Source organism: Trifolium pratense, linkage group LG2, assembly GCF_020283565.1.
Source record: "Trifolium pratense cultivar HEN17-A07 linkage group LG2, ARS_RC_1.1, whole genome shotgun sequence".
Classification (NCBI taxonomy): Eukaryota; Viridiplantae; Streptophyta; class Magnoliopsida; order Fabales; family Fabaceae; genus Trifolium; species Trifolium pratense.
The window spans coordinates 60,399,438-60,423,378 of NC_060060.1; the positions used below are offsets into that span (position 1 = coordinate 60,399,438).

Genomic DNA, 23,941 nt, shown 5'->3' on the forward strand with positions numbered 1-23,941 from the left:
AAATTAAAAATGATATACATGCCCCATTTTTACTAACAGACCCAATACTCTACATCCCAAACTATGCCAAAGCTATAAAGGAGCCTCTTGTTAAACTTTTCCACTTCCAAAACTATGTTAATCTCGTTGGCTCGTCTTTGGACCAAGATTGCCTGCAGTGAAAAGTTCAACGCACTCAACCAGTCGATTATTTGATCAAGATCGAAAGGTCAAGGTCTCAATCGTGAAATTTTTTACTTTAAAAAAATTTAAAAACTGCATTGTGCCAATTGTGTTAATGTAACCGTATATAGGAGAGATCAACCATTACAACATCGAAAGAAGACACATTACATGTAACGTGTAGGTGATTATGTACATTGTGCAATTTCAAGTCTATAGTATACAAATTACTTATGAAATATGATCATGATTGTGAGTATTTAAATGGCCGGTGATGCGAATCATCACTCTACTTTGTGACTAGGTAAGGTCGAATAACCACAAGCACAAGTGTTTCTGTAACAGAATCATATAAATTAGCTGATTTATACAACATAACGACGAAGATAATCCAATCGAGCTGAAAGTTTGAGCTTCATGAGAGCCTTGACTTCGTGCTTTCTCACCATTTCTCTAGAGATGTTCAAGTTTGACGCAATCTCTCCCAATGTTCTGTCACCCTTACCATCAAGTCCAAATCTCTGTCTGATCACCAAGTTCTCCTTAGGCTTCAGCGAATCAAGCTAGAAACACAATAAAACAAATCTAATATTAGTTGCAAAGGGTTTATACTCGATGTTTCACAAATTTAACCGACTTTAGCAGCTCATCACACAATTCCAATTATGTTCATTGTTCACGATAATAAAATTGAATATAATGACCTATTGTAATACAGTAATATTATCGAACAAAGCCTTAAGAGGTTAGAGTCGTTACCACGTCATCAAGAGCAAGCCTTAGTAAAGCAGGTTGCCTCCTATTATCACCATCAAGACCGCCATCATCAACGACACCATTGATAAACTCTTCTTCCGTGGTTATATGTCTCGAATGCAGTGAAAGAATAGGTTGTGATGCCTTCGTTACATCACGGTATCTTTCAGGGGATATGTGAACTCTTTCTATTATTTCTTCCTCCGTTGGTGGCCTTTGATGCTTAAATGTTAACTCACTTTTAGCTCTTTGGATCTCTGCTCTAACCTGCACAGAATTAAAAGATATCAGGCACGGCCGAATCAATCAACCAAGTTCATTCTTAAGTTTCTTAAAAGCCATATTTTCTATGAACGTTCTAAGGCTGAAATCTTGTATAGTATACCAATTATTGGCCAAAGAAAATATTGTTTGATGAAAATAGTAATTATAAGTAGCGGACTCTGAAAATATAGTATGCTTCTGCTAACACGAAACATAAATAAGAAAACAGTAGTAGTGTAAGCTGCTTAACCCAAAACATTAATCAGCATGAGTGGTAAGAAGAAGAATGCATACCGACTCAAGTCCAAAGGGAACCCGCGAGAAGCTTGAAAGGGTCATGGAACGAACGATAGCATGTCTTATCCAAAACAAACCGTAGGTTGAAAGCCGAAATTTCCGGTTTGGCTCAAAACGATCAATTGCTGTTATAAGTCCCTTAACTCCTGCCTGACAAAGATCTTGGAACCTCGGGCTATTAGCAAAATCGGAAAAGTATCTGTTGATCACGAACAAGACAAGCCGGAGGTTGTGCTGCAAAAGATCATATTACCACCATTTCTTAATTAATAAAATAACTTGATCATTCCAAACAATATCACTAAACTGCCGCTATCATGGTGAAATTTTATTAGAAACTCCCTCTAATCCTTAATATAAGAAAAAATTTACTTTTAGATTCATTGAAAGATTGATGTATTTGGTCTATGATATAGACTAGATACATCAATTTTTTAATGAATCTAAAAATTAAACTTTTTCTTATATTAAGGATTAGAGGGAGTACATGTGTAAGGCTTTTTTACACTTGCAGTACCTATTTTTAAACTGTTGCGTAAGAAACAAAAAAATCAAATTATATTTATAATACGGCCATGTGGGGGTGTATCTGTCATGATGAAATCTTCGATGATTTTCTGATGTTAAAATTTGTATCATTCTCTCTTCTTAGGTATCTACTAATATTTTCAAGACCGCACTCATGAAGAGAGAGATACGAAATTTTAAGATTATGAAGTCATCAGAAATTCCAATGCAGGAGCATCTATTCCCATAACCATTAAACTCAACATCATGATTTAACAATTATTATAATTCAACTACTATTGGTGTGAATATTGGTCAATTGAGTTTCTCGGTCAGAAGTTAGAATGAGATTCAGTTCATGCAATTTCTCCAAATATGATTGTAGAATCTTAGATAGTATATTGAGGAGTAATCAGGTTTAGAGAATATGATGAAAACGATCGTTACTCAATCCTAACTCCCTCTTCTAAGTTGAGTTGACTACTATAAGAAGAATTAGTAAAGAAATGAACAATTTGAATTTTACCTTTATCAGCTTGTTTCTTGCAGCTCGACCAACCTCTATTGCTTTCTTTACTTTAGTAGTGCGCATGTTTGTTGCATCAGCTATTTCCTCCTCTGTAGGTTCTCTTGATAGCTCCTTCTCTAAATCGTCTTTCACTTGAAGAAGTGCCTGAAAATTAAGAATTATCGTTTAATATCAGAAATCAAATAAAATTTCCGTGTTTTTGCCTAACATCCTTGACCACTATATTGGAAATATTCTCTACATTTTGAATTCCTTGATCAAGTATCTAGGAATGGATTATTTGCAAATGTTTTAGGTTTTCAAGAAGTTACAACTTACAAGTTCAAAGTCCATTATGCCATATGAAAAAAAATAATTAAAAATTGATCATATGGTCAAGATGTGGATTCTCAACGCCGTCAAAGGGTGTTAACATGAAAACCTAGAACAAATTATGAAACTTGACTTGCAAGCTTATGCCATTAGGTTGAATGCATTCTTGCTTCTCAGCAACGAAAAGATCTACACTATTTTAAGAAGAGAAAAATCAAAGAAAGTGGGGTCGACGGGATAAAATTACAGTAATTAGCTTCTCACCTTCATCGGTTGCATCAACTTGAACAAAAATGCATGCTCGGAATTAGGAAGAACTGGAGGTATTTTCATTTTTTTCCAGTCCAGACTGACCAAACTAGCTGGTGCTGAATATTCCCTAAGAAGTTCGTCAATCTTCTCAATTCTATTCCTTCCATTTCTTTTTTTCCTAGTTGGAATGACATCTTCACTATTGTCGGTTGTTTTTAACGCAATCCTCTCATCAAGATTCATCCGTTTGGCTTTTGTTTTCTGGCTTCTAACCACCCTATCATCGTTTAACTCCTCTTTACTTACATCATCGATCTTCTTACCCCTTCGAGAGACTCTTTTGATCTTACTTTTTATATAATCTACATCAAATGCATCGGATGGCGGACTAAGTTTGTATATATTTTCAAGTATGGCAGCAGCTTCGTTGTAGTCCACATCCAATGAAGAAGGAAAATTTTCCTCAGTGAAGACAGCTTTTTCTTTCTTAGGTAGTTTATTGGTTTTCGCTATCCTTTTTTTGTGCGTCTTTGTTTTAACTTGCGTCGGAATTTTCTCTTGAGTTGTAACCAAAGCTGTGTCATTCTGTTTATCTCCTTTAAATGCTACAATTATCGGTCTCTTCAATACAGTATGGTGAGTTGAAAACTTTGTATTCAATCCTAGTGGAGACCGAGCAGCTGAGCTAGAAACGGTCACAACTCCCATACCAAGTTCGCCTAAGCAGCGTTTAGAAAGAAATTCAAATGACAGATTCTCAATGCCAATATCCTGCAACAGGCAACAACAATATTTCATTGAATTACCAAATTACTCAAGTGCATAACTAACTATGAAGCATGGACACAGACACCGGACACGACACTGATACGCCAACACCGATAATAATTTGAAAAAAATGACATAATTCAGTGTAATCATAAGTGTCGGTGTCGTGTTGGTGTCCGACACCGACACGTGTCCGACACCAGGACACACCTAATATGAGGAGTCTCAGTGTGCTTCATAGATAACTAATAGCTTCACTGAATTATCAACTGGTAAACACAAATAATCACATGATTAACCATTCAATTTAGCTTCAATATCAATATCAAAACATAAATACATGGACAACAAGTAAATATATTGCTTTACTAGCTACAAATACATATTAATTCTTATTGATTAACCAGTGATTAGAAAGAAAAAAAACACTCTAATCACCTAAACAATGCACATTAACACACCTAAACCAATTTGTGTCCCTGTGAACCTAGCTCAGTTGTTAGTATATTGCATCTTCGAACTTGATACATTCACTTATTCACCTTTAAAAGGTGAAATTATAGCCACTAAACTACTTAGCAAAAAAATCACCTTAACCAATTTAGAAAGGAAAAACAACTACTCTATAATCGATTGCTTACTTTCAAATTATCGATTGCAAGTTTCACACACAAAATCATTCAATTCAACTATCCATTTTTCTATACTTAAAGAAAGACTAAAAAAAAAAACTCAAAGAAGAAACACATGTTAGAAAAAACAGTGAATGTACCTTTGATCTCTGAGACGCCGATGAATCTAGACGAAGAATCTATTGGATGATGCGAGAGAAGTTTTATGTGTTTGAGGTTGTAGTATTTAACTCAGATTCGAAAATTACGATAACCACAATTTTTGTCTTTGAAAAATCAACGGTCAAGAATAAATGTTTATGAGATCTACGGTGCATAAATTGGACACGTAAGATGTGATTTGGAATATGAGTGCTGACGTAGCTATGTTAGAAAGAAGATAGTGTTGGTGAAGTAACTACGTGGCGTTTTTGGAGTGGATGTGGTGATATTTTGTACAGAAAAATAAAATGAAATTGTGGATGAGAACTTTGACACATGGCTGATGGAAAATATTTTTGTTACTTTTTTTGTGACAAAAATTATATGAGAGGTGTTCTGTTGAATACGTTGCACATTAGGAACCATGATCCTTTGTCCACGTTACTTAAGTCCATCCATGGCCTTAATCTTTTTCAAAATACAAAGTCTCACTACTATCTATATTTTTATTGTGTTAAAGAATTACACCTTCTGTCCCAAATTTTTAATGTAGATACAAATATTAAAAAATACTAATAAGGTTAAGGTATATTAATAAATTTTTTTTTGAATAAGTTCAATTAGTCCATCCAAATTGGCGTCAGAGAAAATCGAACCTTAAACCTCAAGAGGAGCACACTCCAAGTCCAAGCCAATATCAATGCACCAACCCAAGTTGTTTCATAAATTTAATAAATTTAAATAGACTTGTACTATAATTTTACTTTTAATTTATTTAATGAAAAAATAATTGTTTCATGTATATTTTTATTTCTGTAAGAGTATAAAAGGAAAAATATTATTAATTGTGTGTTGATTTTTTTAAAATCCAAATTTTAGAGCTAAACTAAAATATTAAAAGGATCAATGATCAGAGAGACGAGGAGTTGTTAAAAAGAAAATTTTACGTTGAAAATAGTTTTCTTAAAAAAACTTTTAAAGGATAACTATAAAATTTTAATATAAAAAAAAATTGGTTAAGAAAACTGATGCATCTAATTCAAAATTTGGATCAAATACATAAATTTTTATTGATCTAATTTTTTCTTATATTAAAAACAAAAGATAATATTGTATAAGTTTTCTTTTTACAAAAAAGATAGCAGTGTTGGCCTAAAAAAAAATAGTAGTGTAAGTGTCTTAATGATATTCATTAACATTTTTATATTCCTCGTAATGAATAATTTTATCACAATTTATTTTTCTTACAAAAGAGAACAATCCAAAGGAAAAAAACTACAAAATTAGAAGAACGTTATGTGACATGCAAACCCTAGAGATGCCATCAAATAGAAGACCCTCAAGTTTAATGGAGGGATCTCCAAAACATGAAAATTCATCGAACCTAATAAAAAAACTAAAGTTAACAAGTCAATCTGCACTTATGTTGCCTACACACAATGTATGATTAATTTGGACAGAATGCTCAACCTCAAAATCTTACGATAGGTCGAACTAAAGTAGAAATTGTCATTAGTTAGATTAACAAATTTTTTGAATCATTCTCAATTATAAGGTGAGTGATGTTCTCCCTCCAAAACCATGTATAAATCAAGGTACATGTTTCACATCTCAGCATGAAATGATGATATAAGAAAATGTTGCAACTTACATGCCTAGAATACTTTCCTTCCAACAATTGTGACCTTGAATTGGTTCATTTTGTGACCTTCATTCATTTTTTATTTTTAAAATAATTGACGTGGTTCTTAATTCAAATAGCAACATGATACATGCTCCAGTTTAATAATTGGGTCAAAGAAGATTCCACACGCTAAGGCTGACGTGAATGCACCGTGGATCATAAAGCCCACACACTTCTTCGGCCCATAAAATTTTTTGTTGGGAAAAACAGATCATAGAAAAAATAAAAGAATGCAATCAACAAGACAAAAATATAACGTGGAAATTCCAAAACCGGAGAAAAAACTACGGCCGTTGTCAAAACCGACAACCAGAGAATAAACAATAAAAATTGTTACAACACATAGATTTCACTCTCAACCAAGGTTATCAAAACCGGACCGGACCGGCCGGTCGGACCGTGAACCGATCATGAAAACGGTTCGGTTTTGAGTAAAAAATGGATAGTAAACCGACCGGCAAAAAAACGCGCGAACCGGGTTGAACCGGCGAACCGGCCGGACGGTTCAAGCGGTTTTGCAGATTTTTTTTTAAGAAATAGGCCAAAACGACGTCGTTTTAATTTTTTTATTTTTTTTTTAAAAAAATCTGAAACAAAACAATGACGTCGTAGGAATAGGAAAGATTTTTGTTTTTCATCTATTTTTCATTTGGTTTGAATTATAAATTTTATTTTATTTTGACTTGTGATATTTTATCTTTTTAATGTTTGAAATTATGAAATTTTGAGCAATTATTCATATATATTTATTTATATATTAATTAAAATATATATTTAATTAAAAACGGTTCGACCCCGATTGAACCCGGTCCGACCAATTGAACCTTGAACCGGTGATCTCGTCGGTTCGATGACCGGTCCGATTCTGACAACCTTGCTCTCAACCACCCCCATGACCCCAGTACACTCACATTATCCAAAGTAAATATTTGAACTACATCTAAAATTCTCTTAAACAAGTGCACAAGAGAAAAGAAAAAAGACACAAATATAAACTTAAAGGGCTCGTTTGGTGCGCATGATAGCATAGTGACATGATAGGATATAAAACAGGATAATGATATGATATGATAACAGCAGGATAACAGTTATACTCAATTATCATATTCTGTGTTTGGTGCACACAGGATAACAAACATGATAACTATTATATTTTGTTTTTAATACATACTTGCTCATAATAATATGATAAGATATATAACATATTAAATTGACAAAATTACTCTTGTAAAACAATTTTTATTTTTTTTAAATTATTTTGTAATACTTTGAATTTTATAAATAAAAAATATAAATAAGTAAACAAATAACTTTATATAATTTAAAATAAAAATCATGAGAAAATAATCAAGTTTAATTTTTTATATGAATCATGATCAAATAAATAACTCAATAATATATACATGTTAGATAAGCCAAATAAATATATGATATATCTCATACGTAAATAATAAAACTACTATTGCAAAAGAATTATATTTAATTTTTTATAAAATTTAAATTAATATCCCTATTTGTCAATTTTTTAATAATCGTTTTACTTTAAAATATTGTAATTTTAGTAAAATTTTGATTTTTTAGAATATATAAATTACAAAATTACCCCTGTGAGAAAATCACATATATATTTAAAAATTAATTGTTTTATTATTTATATTTTATTAATTTTATTTTATGTATTTTAAAATATATTTTATAAAATAAATCAATATTTTTTTTCCTTATCCTATCCTGCTGGTAACCCAGCTCAAATTCAGGATAAGAATTATAACTAGAGAGACAGGATATGATAAGCTTCAGGATTAACTTATCATATCCTGCTGTATCACCAAACACTGGATTGCGGCAGAATATGATATAGTTATCCTATCATGTTTCTTATCCTGTGCACCAAACGGGCCCAAAGTGTTTATAAGTGCTACCACTTGGTGCATTGAAACAAGAAACTTGAGGTCTCTAAGCGATGTGAGACTTCTCCACTATGACTTTCTTGACATTTTTCCTTCATTAGCAAAGTGAGACTTACATTGCAATCAACCCCAACATTTTTGGCTACCAATGTTGGTTGCGATGACTTCTCTTTAGGCTCCTCATTGTTCTTTTTCCTTTCCTGAATTTTACTTTTTTGCCCTTCAATAAAAACTTCGGTTTCTACGAACCGGATTTTTTTGCCTTGAAAAAAAAAATTGGTTTCTGTTAATCGAATTTTTCCTGAATTTAAACTAAAAAAAACTTCAATTTCTACGAACCGAAATTTTTACCGAACACAAAATTGGATTTTTAGGGATATAAAAAAAACATGGGACTAGGGGTGTGCAAAAAATTTGGTTATCCTTAACCAAATTACTAACCAATCCATATCCAATTTTAGTTTGCAAAATCCATTTAAAAAAAAAACCACACCACTCCAATAAAAAAACACCAATTATAAACCATAACCATATTTTGTAATTTGGTTTGGAATTGGTTTGAAAATTTAGGCTCAATAGCTAATTCATGCCCAATCTTCAATTTTTTAAAATTTTTTATTATATAATAAAATAATTAATTATAAGAGGGGTGGAGGACCGGTGGTCAACGCCGGACCACCGGCGGCCGGTGCGGCGGTGCTCCTGCCGGGACGGCGGCGGACGACGGTTTCCGGCGGACCTCCGGCACTTTCACGGCGGTCGGTGGTGGTGCTCCGGTGGCCGCCGGTGGTGCTCCGGCGGTTGGCCACCACCAACCACCCATACTATTTTAATATTATTTTATTTTAAAAATCAGATTTTTAATAATTATTTTAAAAATAATTAAAAAAATCAGTTTTTAATTTTTAAAAATAATTAAAAAATTCAGTTTTTTTTTAAAATAATTAAAAAAATCAGTTTTTAATGTTTTTAGTTTTTCAAAAATTTAGTATTTTAATTTTTTTCCTATTTATTAGTTTTTTTTTGTATTTAAAAATCAGATTTTTTAATTTTAAAAATTACTCTTTTTTTAAATAATAAAAAATATTTTTAAAACAATATAAAAAATAAGTTTTCGGCTAAGTAAAAAATAATTTGGGTTTAAAAAAAATATTTTGTGGGTTGATTATAAACCAATTCAATCATAAAATTAATGAAAAATTATGTTTTTAAAATAATTAATAAATCTATTTTTTTTAATCAACTAATAAAAAAAATTAGTTTAAGTAAAAAACCTATTTAAAATTGGATCATGTGAATAACTTAAATTTTATTATAAACCGGTTATAAATTGGTTCGATCCGGTTAATAACTAAATCCAAATTAGTTTTAAAAAATAACCGGTTTGTTATTGAAATGATTTTGGTTTAGAACCAAAACCATCAATTAGGTGTGGTGTGGTTTCCAAACCATGCACACCCCTACATGGGACCTAAAGAGATTTCATCGTTGGTTGCTTCTACAAATAAAATTCATAGAAGATTCCCAAAAGACGAAAAAGTAGCTTATCAAAAAAAAAAAAAGACGAAAAAGTAAATATTTCTAACAACTGAAGTGTTGTTTTCTTCCGTTTTTCTGATAGCTAATTTCCTTTTCTTTTTGACGACGGGAGGACGGAGGAGTAGTGTCTGCGTCTCCACTCCACTCTTGCCATTATTAACTAATATTGAATTGGTCTTATTCTATTTCTAGATGACTTTTTTTTTATAGTACCATCGTATTTATATATTTCAGTCTGAATCTTTTAAAAGGAAGGACGGTGCAAGTTAATTTGGTGCAACTAAAGTGAATTTTAAGGTCGGTTAAATAATTTTTATCATATGATAAATATTTTTTTTTTATCATATGAGATTTTTTTTTCATATATGACATGTTGTTGAATAATTTTTTTTTTTTTTGGAAGTTTAAAGTTAAGGCATTGCTGGTCGTACCTTGATAATAAGAGTCGATCCAATATCTAATAGATCATATGCTATCAAATTTTTACTATCGGGTCATTCATGTCACATTTTAGATGTTCAATCTTGGGTGCGAGAGATGTATATTAAAAATCCTACATTGATTCGAACGTGCATACTATCATTTTTTTAAAAAAAGTTATATGATTTAGTTTTTGATACAAACTTAATCAAACCCCACTTCAAAAGAATCAATCCTAAAATGATAGAATTGTCTAATCTTAAATAAACTTTCAAAATAGATTTATAATTTTTGGTCTAAGTTGAGTTCATTAAACTTTCTTACAAATAAAAAGGTAATAGAGTGAGGTCTATACCATTTTTTTTTGGGTAAAACATGTTTTTCGTCCCAAATTAAATTTAAATTTTGGTTTTAGTTCTAAATATTAGATCAACTAAGGTTGTCAGAACCGGACCGGTCATCGAACCGGTGAGCTCACCGGTTCAAGGTTCAATTGGTCGGACCGGGTTCAATCGGGGTCGAACCGTTTTTAATTAAATATATATTTTAATTAATATATAAATAAATATATATGAATAATTGCTCAATATTTCATAATTTCACACATTAAAAAGATAAAATATCACAAGTCAACATAAAATAAAATTTATAATTCAAACCAAATGAAAAATAGATGAAAAACAAAAATCTTTCCTATTCCTACGACGTCTTTGTTTTGTTTCATATTTTTTTTTTTAAAAAATAAATTAAAACGACGTCGTTTTGCCCTATTTTTTATTTATTTTTCTTAAAAATTGCAAAATCGCTTGAACCGCCCGGCCGGTTCGACCCGGTCCGACCCCGGTTCACGCGTTTTTTTGCCGGTCGGTTTCCTATCCGTTTTTTGCTCAAAACCGAACCGTTTTCATGACCGGTTCACGGTCCGATCGGCCGGTCCGGTTCGGTTTTGATAACCTTGAGATCAACTAACTGTTGACTAACGGAAGTCCACGTGATATTGATAAGTAGGATTCCGTTGACATGTGACATTCTATGTGGACTGCCATGTCATAATTTTTTATTTTATTTTTGTTTTTTTTTATGGTTGTAATTTGTTTATCTTTGATGAAATTGTATTATAAGTTAATTTTATTAAAAATATATATATTTTTTTAAAATTGTGACGTGACAGTCTATGTAGAATGTCACGTGTCAATGCCACGTGGACTTTTATTAGTCAACAGTTAATTGACCTAACATTTGGAATTAAAACCAAAATTGAAAATTAATTGAAAACGAAAACAAGTGATTTTAAAATACAAGGATGAAAACTAAAACTCAATACAAAAGTAAAGACTCAATATATATATATATATATATATATATATATATATATATATATATATATATATATATATATATATATTTTACTAAAGAGGTCTATACCATTTAAGAGGGAGCTATAGTATAAAACTAAATTAGAGAGATGTGATTATAAATGGAAAAAAAAAATCAACGTGCATGACTAAAAGAAAAAAGATAAACATCTAGAACAAATATGCCTTTTTGTGACATGAGTTACATCCCTATGATATTTTGTCTAAGTATGATTAAGTAAGATAATCACTTGATAAACAAACTAGTTCATGTTACTAGATCAGAAAAGGTTGAATTGAATCTTGGACTCATCTCATGTGTGACGGGAGTAGACGTGGAAGGCCATCGTCACAACTTGTCACAAACGCTAGAAGCAAATGAAACAGTTAGGAAAAACCTTTGAAGATTCCACGTAAGTTTTTGTTACCTTCTTTTCCCTTTGACTTTTTTCTTCACATTATTTTATCTCTCTCAAGTCATCATGTTCTTTTTGTCCAATTCTTTACTGTACCAATTAATGACAAATATTATTTAGTATACATTTTATTTGATATCAAGTGGACAATTTCGATAAATTCATAAGTTTTTTTTTTTTTTTTATGTTGTCAAATGTCGACAACTAAAAAATAAACATTATTTGAAAATTGTTACAATACATAAACTTTACTCTCAAATCACTCAATCCCAATAAACTCGCACTTTTCAAAGTAAATATTTAAACTACATTTCACAATACTCTTAAAAAAAGTATAAGAGAAAAAAGGACACAAATATAAACTTAAAGTGTTTTCAGATGTTACTGTTTAGTCAATAGATTTATAATTAGTGTTTATTAATTTTTTTTTTATATTAAACATTATTTGTAAACCTATCTACATCAACAATATACTGATATATATTCAAATAAGATATTTACTAAAATATTCACTTAAAATTATATAAATTTTCACGTTTTGATTTTTTTTTAGACTATATATAAAATAATAATAATCATATGGTATAAAATAAGTGAGGGTCAATGAGAAATAATTAAGATTTGTTCCATGGGGGAAGAAAGGGTCAACAATTAGAAGTCTCTCCAATATACTACTCTAACCATTTCAATTTTCAACTTATACTATTGGATCCTATGACCAAAGACCAACGAAAATTCATATACTCGTCTAGCCACTTTTCGTATAGTCAAACTTTTCTTTCCTTTTTCTGTTTCCCACTCTTTTTTTCTTCCTTCAAAACACAACTACCTTAAATCCCATGCTCACAACTCACATTCTTTCCCAAATCCCAACCAACCCATTTTCTTTCATGTTCTCATAATCGTCTTCATTTTTAATCACTATATCTTTTAAATCCCATTTCTAATCCTAACACACTTACTCAATCCTATGTTTTAGGACTTGTTTGGCACTTTTTTCTCTGTTTTCAAAACCAATTAATCATTTAAGTTTAATCAACATGGAAGATTCAAAGAACTTAATACAAGAGCTACTACAAGGAATGGAGTTGGCAAGACAGCTTCGAATCTATCTCAATGTCTCTTCTTCTTCTTCCAATGAAACACGTGAAATTTTGATAGGGAAAATCATATCCACATTTGAAAAAGCAATTGAAATGGTGAACCACAAAGGACATGTTAATGTTGGTGAATCATCACAACAACAACAGCAACATACCTCAGGGACAGTTGCAATTCGAATGTTTGATTCACCACCTTTGAGCTCTAGTCCAAGAAGTGAAGACTCTGACAGAGATCACAACACTCCTAGAAAAAGGTATGTACTAAATACTTCATCCGAGCATCCCGGTCATAAATATAAGATAAAGTTGAGTCAACAATAGCCGCGGTATTTTCTGATTAAATTTTGGATCAGATATATTGACTTTTGTTGACCAAACTTTCTCTTACATGACAGAAGTATGTATTTTAAAAAACTAGCGGCAAAAATTACACGTACTAACTATATCGAAGTTGAGTTTCTAGTAGCATAAAATCCCTCATGCTCAGAAACACTATTAGACTTGATGCGTACAGATAAGCTCTTTTTATGCTACTTGGGTTTTCCTAATTAATAACACAAAGTTTTGCTTTGATTTGCATCTTCATGTGTACTCTACTATAAACATGTGGCCTTACCCTAGCTAGCTTTGTTTATGTTAGAAACACTCTACCAATTAGATGGACAAAACAAATCCGAGTTTCACCGGGAATGGCAGTCGAAGGGCCTCTTGATGATGGATATAGTTGGAGAAAATATGGCCAAAAAGACATTCTTGGAGCCATACATCCAAGGTAAGACTCAATTTAATGCCAATAAGTCTATTAATATGTTCGGTGTAGCTATGAGTTTGACGAAATCATGGTGGTACACTGGTATGCTGTAATTCTGCCAAATTTACTATGAGTATAGACATGCATTAGATTTTGAAGTAACTATATGAGTATAATTTCATGTGTTTGTGTATATGCAGAGGCTATTACAGATGCACTCATAGAAATGTTCAAGGTTGTTTGGCAACAAAACAAGTACAAAGATCCGATGAAGATCCAACAATCATCGAAATCACTTACCGAGGAAACCATACATGCAACATGGCTTCATTAAATCCAATTGAAAACCAAGAAACAAATATTGTAAACACAAATCCTCAAAGCTTCAATCACGAGAAACCAAACGAACAACGTTTGAACAACCTACGAACAAGTCTAAGAGTCCAAACAGAGAACCTAGATTTCCTCAACCAATCATTTGCTCCTTTAATCCATTTACCTTCAACTTCAGAACTCAAATTTGAAAACCATGTACTTGAAAGTAGCTACGCCGAAAACTTCAATTCTCCTTCGTATGTTTCACCGGCTAATTCAGGAATAGGTCACTTCTCGATGTCTCCAAGTTCAAGCGGGTTTCAAAATGTGGCTAGTGAGATGATCCCTCTTGCTACTTCTGCTGCAAATACACCAACCACTACTTTAGATTTTCCATTTGACCAATTTCAATTTGATGGCCAAAACTTCACATTTGATCACTCTCCATTTTTCCCTTGAATACACTCAACTATATATGAGAAGAAGCTAATGAATAATTTACCGAAATTTTTTTAAGTTAAATATGTTTTTCGTCCATATAAATTATCAACGTTCGTTTTTCATCCTAAAGAAAAAAGTGGTATTTTATCGTCCCATAAGAAAGGCTAAAATAATGACCGGAAAATGTTGTAAGACGATAAATTTAGTGTCGTGGCTTTTTTATGAGGATGAAAAATGAAAGTTGATAATTTTATATGGACGAAAACATATTTAATTTATTTTTTATTTTTTTTTATCTTCATAGACAGGCTCAAGTTTCATGTTGATGTTTTCTATAGTTTGTATCCTCCTTTTCCCTTTTTCTTTTGGATTTTAAAAAACAGAGTTTAACTTGACTTGCAAGAGGTAGTGCTTCCACAATGTAAAGTACACGCGTTGAAATGGTCTATTTTATTCAAGTTTGTAAAGAAGGGGGCAGAAAAAAGACCATCCATTATTTGTTTTTTTAATGGAAAAAACAATAATTAATGACTAAGCGATCACACGAAGAACCAGGGACGAACACACTAAGAGGCTATGTGGTGGCTAAAGTCACACCAGATTTTCATATTTTTTTTTAATAAAAATATATGCAGTGAAAGAGAAAAATTGTGTGAGTAGTTATTGTGTGGAATTGGTTAGCCCAACAGACATTTTGCATGATTATTTTCATTCTTTATATAATATTAGTCGGTACAAGTTGGATACGGTCTTTTAGTCTTTTTCGTATTTATTCAATGTATTTGGCCTTTACTATATTATTATTCATCAAATACATCATTTATTGTTTTAGGACAGATCGTTTGGTAAAATTCGAGTTTGATTCGTAGTGGGAACAATTCTTAGCCAGATTTTTCTAACCTCACGGTCGGACTCTGTATTATCGGACTCCCTTCGCCCGCAAATCAGAGGACTAATGTCAAAAAAAATATATCATTTATTCAATTAGTTTTAAAAGTGAATATTTGATTATAATTAAAGTAGGAGAAAGTAGTTTCTTAAAAAATATACGATTTTTAGTCGTAACGAAAATAATTGTACCACTTTAATTCTTATGTTCGGGAGGATGCAAATTTTGCAAATTTAAAAGGACTTTTAGATCTTTGTGCAAAACTTGTGGAAACAAATAAGTGCAACACATATGATTTGGTTTATAAGTTTTTACAAGTGTGGAACGCATTTTTTCAGCTATGAATTAATTTAGTAAAGAGTCTGCTATGTAACAAAATGAATGAGTGATCAATGGTTAAATGACCGTCTTGTAACTCTTATAGAAAGTGATGTTCTTGCAACAATTGACGATGATGTCATTTTAGCTCATTTTCAACAAATGAATGGTAGACGATTTTTCGTTGTAAATGTATTATACTTAACAATAATATATCTTATTTTCAGTATAATTTAGTTCATTGTTTCTTTATTTATATTTTTTTTGTTACATTTTCTTTAAGATTTTAGCCACACCAAATTTTCATGTCTAGATTCGTCCCTGCGAAGAACTATTATAGTCATTCTTTAAAAGAATGTCTAATAGAGTTAATTAATAAAATTAAAAGAAACAACAAAAACGAGTCATTATGACCTTCAAAGTGTCTAAACATATTTATACACTCAATAGTATCGGAACTTGAAAATTACCTAACTTTTTTAATGAACAAACAAGAATTTACCTTTTGAATATTTGTTAAAAGGCCAAATGGAACATGTCACCCAAATTTAACCAAAGTTTGTTGTATCTTATAACAACGTTTGAAATTGGGAAATAGATTAATTATGAAATTAAAATGGTGAATTACAAGAGTGTCCCTGTATACTTACTAGCTAGCTAGCTTATACATATGGTGACCAATTACACTATCAAAGAAAATGATGATAAACTAAATGAGTCTTTCACGTACTCTGTTACTTGTACAGCTACGTACATACAACGTTAAATTAAGCAATAATAACAAAGAGAGAGAGATGTTTGGTAAGGATGGTGTGGACTAGACATATGCATGAACCTAATTTTAGCAGAATGTTTGCTGAATTTGTTGAGCTAGTTCTTCCGCACTCAGTTGGCATTCAATTCCAATCTACACAAATATATTTTCATTAGAAATCTATGTTAGTCCTAATGAGCGTAGCTCAGTTAGTAGAGATATCGTACTGTATGTGCAGGAGCTGGGGTACTTAAAATAAAAACTATGTTGTAACTTATCATTATAGTATATATTAGTGAACCTAAATTCAACACCAAGTAACATACATTATAGATTATACATATACATACCCAATCATAAGCAGATAATTAAGCATGCTTTTGTGAGATGATTTATACAAATAATATTTGTAATAAATTAAAGAGAAAATTTCTATGTAACATTGATAAATTAAAGAGTTTTGGTACTATTTTTTTCTTGAATAATAAATTAATGAATATATTTTTGTGAATTAAGTAACTATTTGTAAACTTTTCTTTTTATGGTTTTCTTCACCACCAGTATCCGACCTACTGAACTGTCTAATCTAATTTATGGGTCAATTCTTGCATGAAGTGATTAGCCCGATTCACATACATCAATTTTTATTAAATCACATGTCTCTTAGATTTAAGATGGAGTATCATATTTTCATGAGTATATTTTCCAACACTAATAAAAAGCCAACAACCCATCACCTTTTTCTTAAATAAGATATTTTTGTCTCTATTGAAGGGTAAAAACCAAGAAAAGAAAAAGACTATACATGCATTTCAATATTCCAATAATAAACATACCTTGATAGTGAAGGAGTTCATCATGGTATCATCAGGAGTACTATTAATGTTAACATGAAGAATTTCAAGTGCAAGATCTTCAAGTGCAGATATAATCTTCAAAGCTTGACCTGGAATTCTTTGAGAAACAGTTTTCAAAAGAACATGAGGACCTGAAAACTTGACCTCCACATCAGCAATAGGTGACTTAGAATTTGCAACAAGCTCATTGATATTATCATTGACAGAGGAAGCAGAGGAAGTAGTAGGAGATGGATCAAGAGGTGAAAGTGCAATGTAGCTTTGTTGTAATCTTGGCTTGTAAGGGCTACTTGGTTGTGGAGTTCTTGGACTAATTGGTAAGTTTAGTCTTGGACTTAGAGGTGGTTTTCTTGGGCTTAGTGGTGAAGGTCTTGGACTTGAAACTAACCTTGGACTTAGTTGTGAAGGTCTTGGACTTAGTACTTCATTATATACTTTTCTTTGTTTCTTGGCTTCAAGAGCTTGGAGTAGTTGTTGTAACTCATTGATGTAATCAACTACACCTCCAATTATTGATGCTTGATCTCCCTAATTACATAAGAAGCAAGGTAGAGTCAAAACGAGGACATAACGGAAATGGATTCCAACAGTCAAATACTGATAGCAGTATGATCTCAACGATCTTATTTTCATCGATGATTTACAATAGTTTTGCTTATTTGTCGAGTTTTAAATTTAGACTGTTTGATTACAATAAGTGCTCTGATTATGTGGCATCTAACGGTTTGAAATTCTAGTTGTGCATAAGTAATCAAACTTTTGGAAGTTTCTTATATTTACACTATCATCCAAATATTTTTATCTTTTTACCACTAAAGATAATACTATTCTCTCTTTCCGGCTAAACTTTATACTAATTAAGAAACTGTATAGAATCTTGATTCGTTTAAGCGAAAAAAAGAAGTTGTGCATGCATGAATTCATTTTGTGATAAAAAAAAAGTATTTTTAGATATAAAAATTGATTTTGACATATTTAAAACCTTAACATCAAAACTTACTCAAATTTACATAAATATAATGTTTTTTTTTTGTCAGTAGACGAATTAACAAACACCACCAGAAAATACTCTCGCTACATAAATATAATTTTTTTCAAAATCAATCAATTTTTGGCCTTGTCAAAACACAAATACTTACCCTTTTGACATAAAAGCAAGGCATAAGAGACCTTAAAACAGACAAATGCTCATTCATTTGCTTTCTTCTGTTTCTCTCCACAGTAATGTGAGAAACCCTTTGTTGTCCAACATTGTTAATCTGTTCCTCTAACAAAGTTGGTGTAAGCTTCTGTCTCTTGCTTTTGTGTTCTGTTTCAAGTTCAGTTTCAGAATCTTGTAGTGAAGTGGTTGATTTTTGAGACACCAATCTCGATGTCGAACTGTCCTCATTTTCTTTTGGAGTAACAGCTTCAGATTCTTTGATGAGAGGAAAATCAGTGAAATCTTCTAGACTTTCTAAAATGGCAAAAAGATCATCATCTGTTACACCAAAACTGTTGCTGTTTCCAAATTCTGTTCTGTCTTCAAAAATGTTATATAAGTTTTCATCCATTGGAAAAGATTGTGAGATGAAAATGGGTGGAGACAAAAAAGGAGTAAATATAGGGGGAGGTGTTTTTTAAACCGTTAGATGATGACAGGCTGAAGGTAATATTGCAGAACAGAGGCCGTATCAGACAAACTGCAGAAAAGTAATCAAAACTTAAAGAGAAATGTTGCAGAGAGACAGAGAGAGAAGGAGGAGATAGAGATAGAATGGGGAAAGAAAAGGGTTTTAGAAGTTTTATATAGTGAGAAGTGCTAAAGGAGTAATGTTTATGGGGTAGTAATAATATATGCAACTACGCATATACTTCCATCCGTCCCAAAATATAAGCAAAAATTGATCATCATCTGCAACTACATACATACTGAAAGAGTAGTAATAATATATGCTTAAATTGAGATATATAGTTATATACTACATCGAGTTATGTTATTTGAATATCAAAATATAATTTATAATAAATTGGTTCGAGTGATAAGAGATTTGACTCTTTAACCAAATGGTCATATGTTTGATATTTGCTTCATGCACATAAAAAAAAATCCAGTTGATAAAGAAGAACTCGCCTTTATGCCCCACAAGTACTCTGATAAAGATTAGTCATCGCTGAATAGTGGTAGATACTTCGTATTTACATAATGCTAACAAAAAAAAATAAGAATATCAAAATATAAAGATGATATGTAGAGTGTCCGACAACAATTGCTTCTACCAGAAAATGAACTCGGGTTCTCCTAAACAATTCGTCCAGCTCGTTAACCACTTGAGACTTGAGCTAATGTCTTGGTCCGTGGTATAATACTATGTATCTATGTCTTCTTATTTATCTTCTTCAAATGACACACAAAAAAAAATGTATGGCAATGCCCAAACTACCTCTTGATAATTTGCCAACAAATAGTATAAATAGATTTGCATGTGGTTCCTCTCCTCTTAAAACCCTAGCCGTCGCCACTTTTTTCTTTTCTTCTTGTTAGTTTATCAAAGAGGGGTGATTTTAAAATCACCCCTCCAAATTGTTTCTCTTTCTCGTTATATTAAATAAGTGTGATTTTCACATATTTGTTTGTTTTTGTGTATTTTGTTGTTCGGTCTTTGTGCGGTGTTGTCCCGTCTTTATGCGGTGTATTTTGTATTTCCGTCTTTGTGCGGTGTTCATTTGTTTCAGGTTGAAGGATTAGTTTCGATCAAGTGCAAATCCATTCAATGCTGACTTTTGTGTCATCAACACTACAAATCTGGAGGCATGGACATTCCAGACACTTCAATATAGTCATATTCGTAGGCTTATGTAATTTGTTGTTTTATGCTATTAACATGGATGTTGTGAGTTTGTTGGCAGATTCATCCTTGTTGTTTTTAGCAAATTTGAATTTGTATTGCATTGATGTACTCTTTCAATTCGAATGAATGAATATCATTTACTTTTAGTAAAAAAAATAATAAAATTGCATGTGATATTGTTTACGTTGGAATTTGGTAAACAACCGCTAGTTTAAGTATTTAAACTCGCGAGATCAACTAGTAAATCTCAGGACAATTTTGTGTTTGTTCGTTTCAAGAAAACGGTTTGAAGGTTCGTTTGAATAAGGAAACGAACACTTAGGAATTAAAATATTTTAAAGCATACACGAGAAACTAATTCGAATCGCCTCGAAGTAGCAGTTTCTCAAGCAAGTATCTGGATTCAGACTTAGAAAAAATTACTGGAAAACAAATTGCATTGCATTGAATGAAAAACAATTACAAATAAAGATGGTTCACAAAACATACATTTCTCCTTCGAATTCCGTTCGTTCGATCGCTGAGTACTTAGAATTTTTAGAGAGAATATTTGTATAAATTTTGCGACCCTTGTTCAGAATGAAAAACTACTATAAATACTACTACTAAGTGGTAACTGTTTCTTGATCATCTGGACGCTCCTTCATTTGCCACGTCGACCACGTTCTCCACTTTCATCTTTCATTCCTTCAGCGCGCGCCAAGATCTTTTGGGCCGTTCGTTGTTTCTTTTTTGGGCTTGGCCCAACTATCTCTCGATTCGATTTTGCGCCTTCGATAGCCTCCTGGTAAAACCAAAACTATACGCATCCTCTACAACTCTCGAAACGCTTTTCTGCTTCGACATAGGGAGTTCTCGACACCAACTTTGAAAGTTTTGTTTTGATAATATAACCTCCAAAATAAATATTGGACCCACCAATTATATTTAATTGATAAATACCAAATTTATGTCCAACAAATTGCCCCCCAAAAATGCCATTTTCGACGGTGTCTATCGAAAGAGGAAGTGGCATTTTTGAAAGTATTAATGGATAACTTTCTTTTCCATTTATCTCTCCTATCGTTTAGGCTGCCATTCAAAACTTTGGATTGGCTCCAAAACTTGTTTTTTCTTTCCACCTGTCCAGGGGTTTGGACACTTGTCAACATAGGAAGTTGAAAAAATTTGCTATTTTCCTCAATCCGTGTGCCTCTATAAATAGCCAGATTCTTCCTTTATTGCGTTTTTCTCCAGTTTTTGCTCTGTCAACTGTTCATCTTCTTCTTCATCTTCTGCGATTCTTTCTTGAATTCTTGCTTCCAAAAGACTTCTTGTCTTCACTTTTCTACTTATCACCCAGTCATCAACTTTCTTTTCACTCGGATTTTCCTCAACCGTTGCAAACAACCTGTGATTCCCAAATTTAACCCTAATCACCATTCTTTCACGCCATCTTTATACATCAATGGCGTCAGATTCAAGTGTCAGAAAATTCCTTCCTTACGCCGGTAAGTGGACCGCCGCCACTCTTTCTTCTTACGATGAGGATGTGGTTCCAGAACCATCGTTGCGTCTGGACTTGCAAAAGTTTTGGGAAAGTCAATTAATCTTTCCTTATTCTGTTGATAACCTTGTGCATGCGTTTGGGGGACCCAAACCAAGTGATAAAAGCCGTAATTCCAAGGTTCTGTCTATCTTTCCTGTTTATAAACCTTGTGCTCCTAGGGTTTTCATTAGTGAACCCTATAATTTTAGCTATATCAAGGCGCCTAACAGAGTGTTTCGATCGGCTCCTTCTTTGAATGACCAATATCTTGGCTGGTTAGACAGGGTACAACGTGATAAGGCTGATATTTGGCAAGCCTGTGGTATTTATGACCTTATTCAGCTCTCTCGGACAGGCCTTAAATACCAGCAAGAGATGATTATTGCTGCTTTACACTTCTTTGAGTCTTCTACCAACACCTTCCACTTCGAATGTGGCATGATGACTCCTACACTGCTGGATGTTGCTGCCATTACTGGCTTATCGCCTCTTGGCGACACTTATGATCCTTGCAAAGCTTCCGACACCATCAAATTTGATTTTCGAAACAAATCTTACTCCAAATACATCGTGGAAAATCGAAAGACTAGCGATGAAGTAAGTGACGATGAACACGTTGCTTTCCTAACCTTATGGCTATCGCAATATGTCTTCTGCACTCAATCTCTCCAAGTAGCCAAGAAATTCATCCCTATGGCTATTCAACTACATGAATGTCAGCAATTCAATTTTGCTCGACTTGTTCTTGGATGTCTTTATGAATCCATGAGGGATGCTTGTGAACACCTTAAGAGAACAGGCGATGGATCTACCTTTTTGGGTGCTGGCCCTTTTTGGTTGCTGCAACTATGGCTAACTGCCACCTTTCATGCTGAGCTCGACCTTTTCTTACCTGAGCCATACTATGAGGAATCGAGAACACGTCAAATCGAAGGCACAAGGCTGGCGAGGATGGTGCCTAGGGAAAGAGGCCTTGGTTATGATGTAGCTTTCCAACAGTATTTTAATGCTTTTCTCAGCCTGAAGAAGTTTAAGCCTAGCTTTGCTCCTTTTATGGATAGGCCACTTGGTCCTCCTTGGTTTACTCACAGATTTCCTTCTCCACCAGAATTTGAGATGGTAACCAACAACATTTGGAATGCTTACTTGACGCCTACAGTCTTGTCTTGTCGAATTGGCTTGACCTCTGGAGATTTTGGGTTAGTTGGCTACTTCCCAAACCTGGTGTCTCGCCAATTTGGCTTAACTCAAATACTCCCTAAGAGCATATACTTGGAAGAAAGGGAGGTTTGTTTAGGCAAGCATGGCATGACAGAACCACAGTTCCATTCATTCTTGAACCACTTCAATCAGCCTTCTTATGAGCTTACCCCATTCGACTTCGCTCCCTCACATGCCTGCACTAGGGAATTTTTTACCTGGTGGTCTCGACACTATGAAGGACGCCTGGTTGACAAGACTGCCTTACTCACTGCTATCTCTAATGGGTTCGACTCATCTATTTTGAACAAGATTAAGTCGAAATTGAACGCCAGAGGTATTCTTTTAGTTTTACTTTTACTTGCATCATTTTTACCTTACGTGCTTTTCTCTTATGCGCACTTCTCCAATGCAGGGAGTAAGTCGAAGGCAGGTTCTAGCAATTCTAGCAAACCTCTTCCTCCACCACCTAAGGTTGAACTAAAGGTAGGCCTTTGCCTTTTTTGTGGCTTCTCACACTTTTGTAGGATGTCCATATTAACTTTGATATGCCCTTTCCAGATTGCTTCGCGCAAAAGGTCTCATTCAACTGAAACTCCTTCTGTTTCGAAGAAACAAAGAACTATTCCAGCTACTTGTTCGAGTGCTCCAGATAAGGTATCCATTTAGCTTAAGACTTCTTTTTCTTTTGTCTTGAATGTGAACTTACTGAACTGTGGCCTGTAGGATATTCCTGTCCTTTCGACCATCCCTGAGCAGACTAACACTGCCACTATTCAAGATCTCCCTCATAACGCTGAACCCATTACTGATGAGAAGAAGAAAAAGAAGAAGAAGAAAAAAGAACACCAACCCAACCAAGAAGGTACTCCTGAACACAAGTCCTCTGAGATTGAGGCACAACCTGATACTCTGGCATCACCTGAGGACCCTCCTTTAGAGCAATCGGAGAGGAAGAAGAAGAAGAAAAAGAAGCACAGAAAGTCTCCTGCTGCAGCCACTGTTGTCGA

At 33.0% G+C, this 23,941-nt stretch overlaps 3 protein-coding genes across 4 annotated transcripts; 1 reads left to right on the forward strand and 2 right to left on the reverse strand.

Moving 5' to 3' along the window:
- Positions 1-312: 312 nt before the first annotated feature.
- Positions 313-4,726, reverse strand: LOC123909303 (RNA polymerase sigma factor sigE, chloroplastic/mitochondrial). 2 transcript variants are annotated; one of them, XM_045960124.1, is made up of 6 exons: positions 4,620-4,726; positions 3,092-3,850; positions 2,513-2,659; positions 1,477-1,713; positions 922-1,185; positions 313-725 (listed from the first exon to the last, which is right to left on the reverse strand). In XM_045960124.1, the coding sequence occupies exons 2-6, from the start codon at positions 3,785-3,787 to the stop codon at positions 528-530; spliced, it is 1,542 nt and encodes a 513-aa protein (XP_045816080.1). In that variant the 5' UTR covers positions 3,788-3,850; positions 4,620-4,726; the 3' UTR covers positions 313-527. The 2 variants fall into 2 exon arrangements, with proteins under 2 accessions (XP_045816080.1, XP_045816079.1); XM_045960123.1 differs by lacking the exon at positions 4,620-4,726 and adding an exon at positions 4,489-4,617.
- Positions 4,727-12,770: 8,044 nt separating this feature from the next.
- On the forward strand, positions 12,771-15,301 carry LOC123909304 (probable WRKY transcription factor 30). The gene is made up of 3 exons (XM_045960125.1): positions 12,771-13,301; positions 13,688-13,819; positions 13,999-15,301. Exons 1-3 carry the CDS (start codon positions 12,985-12,987, stop codon positions 14,570-14,572), a joined length of 1,023 nt encoding a protein of 340 aa, XP_045816081.1. The 5' UTR covers positions 12,771-12,984; the 3' UTR covers positions 14,573-15,301.
- Positions 15,302-16,341: 1,040 nt separating this feature from the next.
- Positions 16,342-19,175, reverse strand: LOC123909305 (transcription factor SPEECHLESS-like). The gene is made up of 3 exons (XM_045960126.1): positions 18,512-19,175; positions 17,352-17,900; positions 16,342-16,668 (listed from the first exon to the last, which is right to left on the reverse strand). The coding sequence occupies exons 1-3, from the start codon at positions 18,923-18,925 to the stop codon at positions 16,603-16,605; spliced, it is 1,029 nt and encodes a 342-aa protein (XP_045816082.1). The 5' UTR covers positions 18,926-19,175; the 3' UTR covers positions 16,342-16,602.
- Positions 19,176-23,941: the final 4,766 nt, after the last annotated feature.

Coding starts and splice junctions, on each gene's coding strand:
- LOC123909303 (XM_045960123.1), bottom strand. CDS start 4,527: ATGATTTTGTGTGTGAAACTTGCAATCGATAATTTGAAA. Junction 2,660..3,091: donor AGTTGATGCAACCGATGAAG/GTGAGAAGCTAA, acceptor CTTAATTTTCAG/GCACTTCTTCAAGTGAAAGA. Junction 1,714..2,512: donor CAAGAAACAAGCTGATAAAG/GTAAAATTCAAA, acceptor GATCTTTTGCAG/CACAACCTCCGGCTTGTCTT.
- LOC123909305 (XM_045960126.1), bottom strand. CDS start 18,925: ATGGATGAAAACTTATATAACATTTTTGAAGACAGAACAGAATTTGGA. Junction 17,901..18,511: donor CTTGCTTTTATGTCAAAAGG/GTAAGTATTTGT, acceptor TTATGTAATTAG/GGAGATCAAGCATCAATAAT. Junction 16,669..17,351: donor TGAACTCCTTCACTATCAAG/GTATGTTTATTA, acceptor ATATTTGTGTAG/ATTGGAATTGAATGCCAACT.
- LOC123909304 (XM_045960125.1), top strand. CDS start 12,985: ATGGAAGATTCAAAGAACTTAATACAAGAGCTACTACAAGGAATGGAG. Junction 13,302..13,687: donor CACAACACTCCTAGAAAAAG/GTATGTACTAAA, acceptor TGTTTATGTTAG/AAACACTCTACCAATTAGAT. Junction 13,820..13,998: donor CTTGGAGCCATACATCCAAG/GTAAGACTCAAT, acceptor GTGTATATGCAG/AGGCTATTACAGATGCACTC.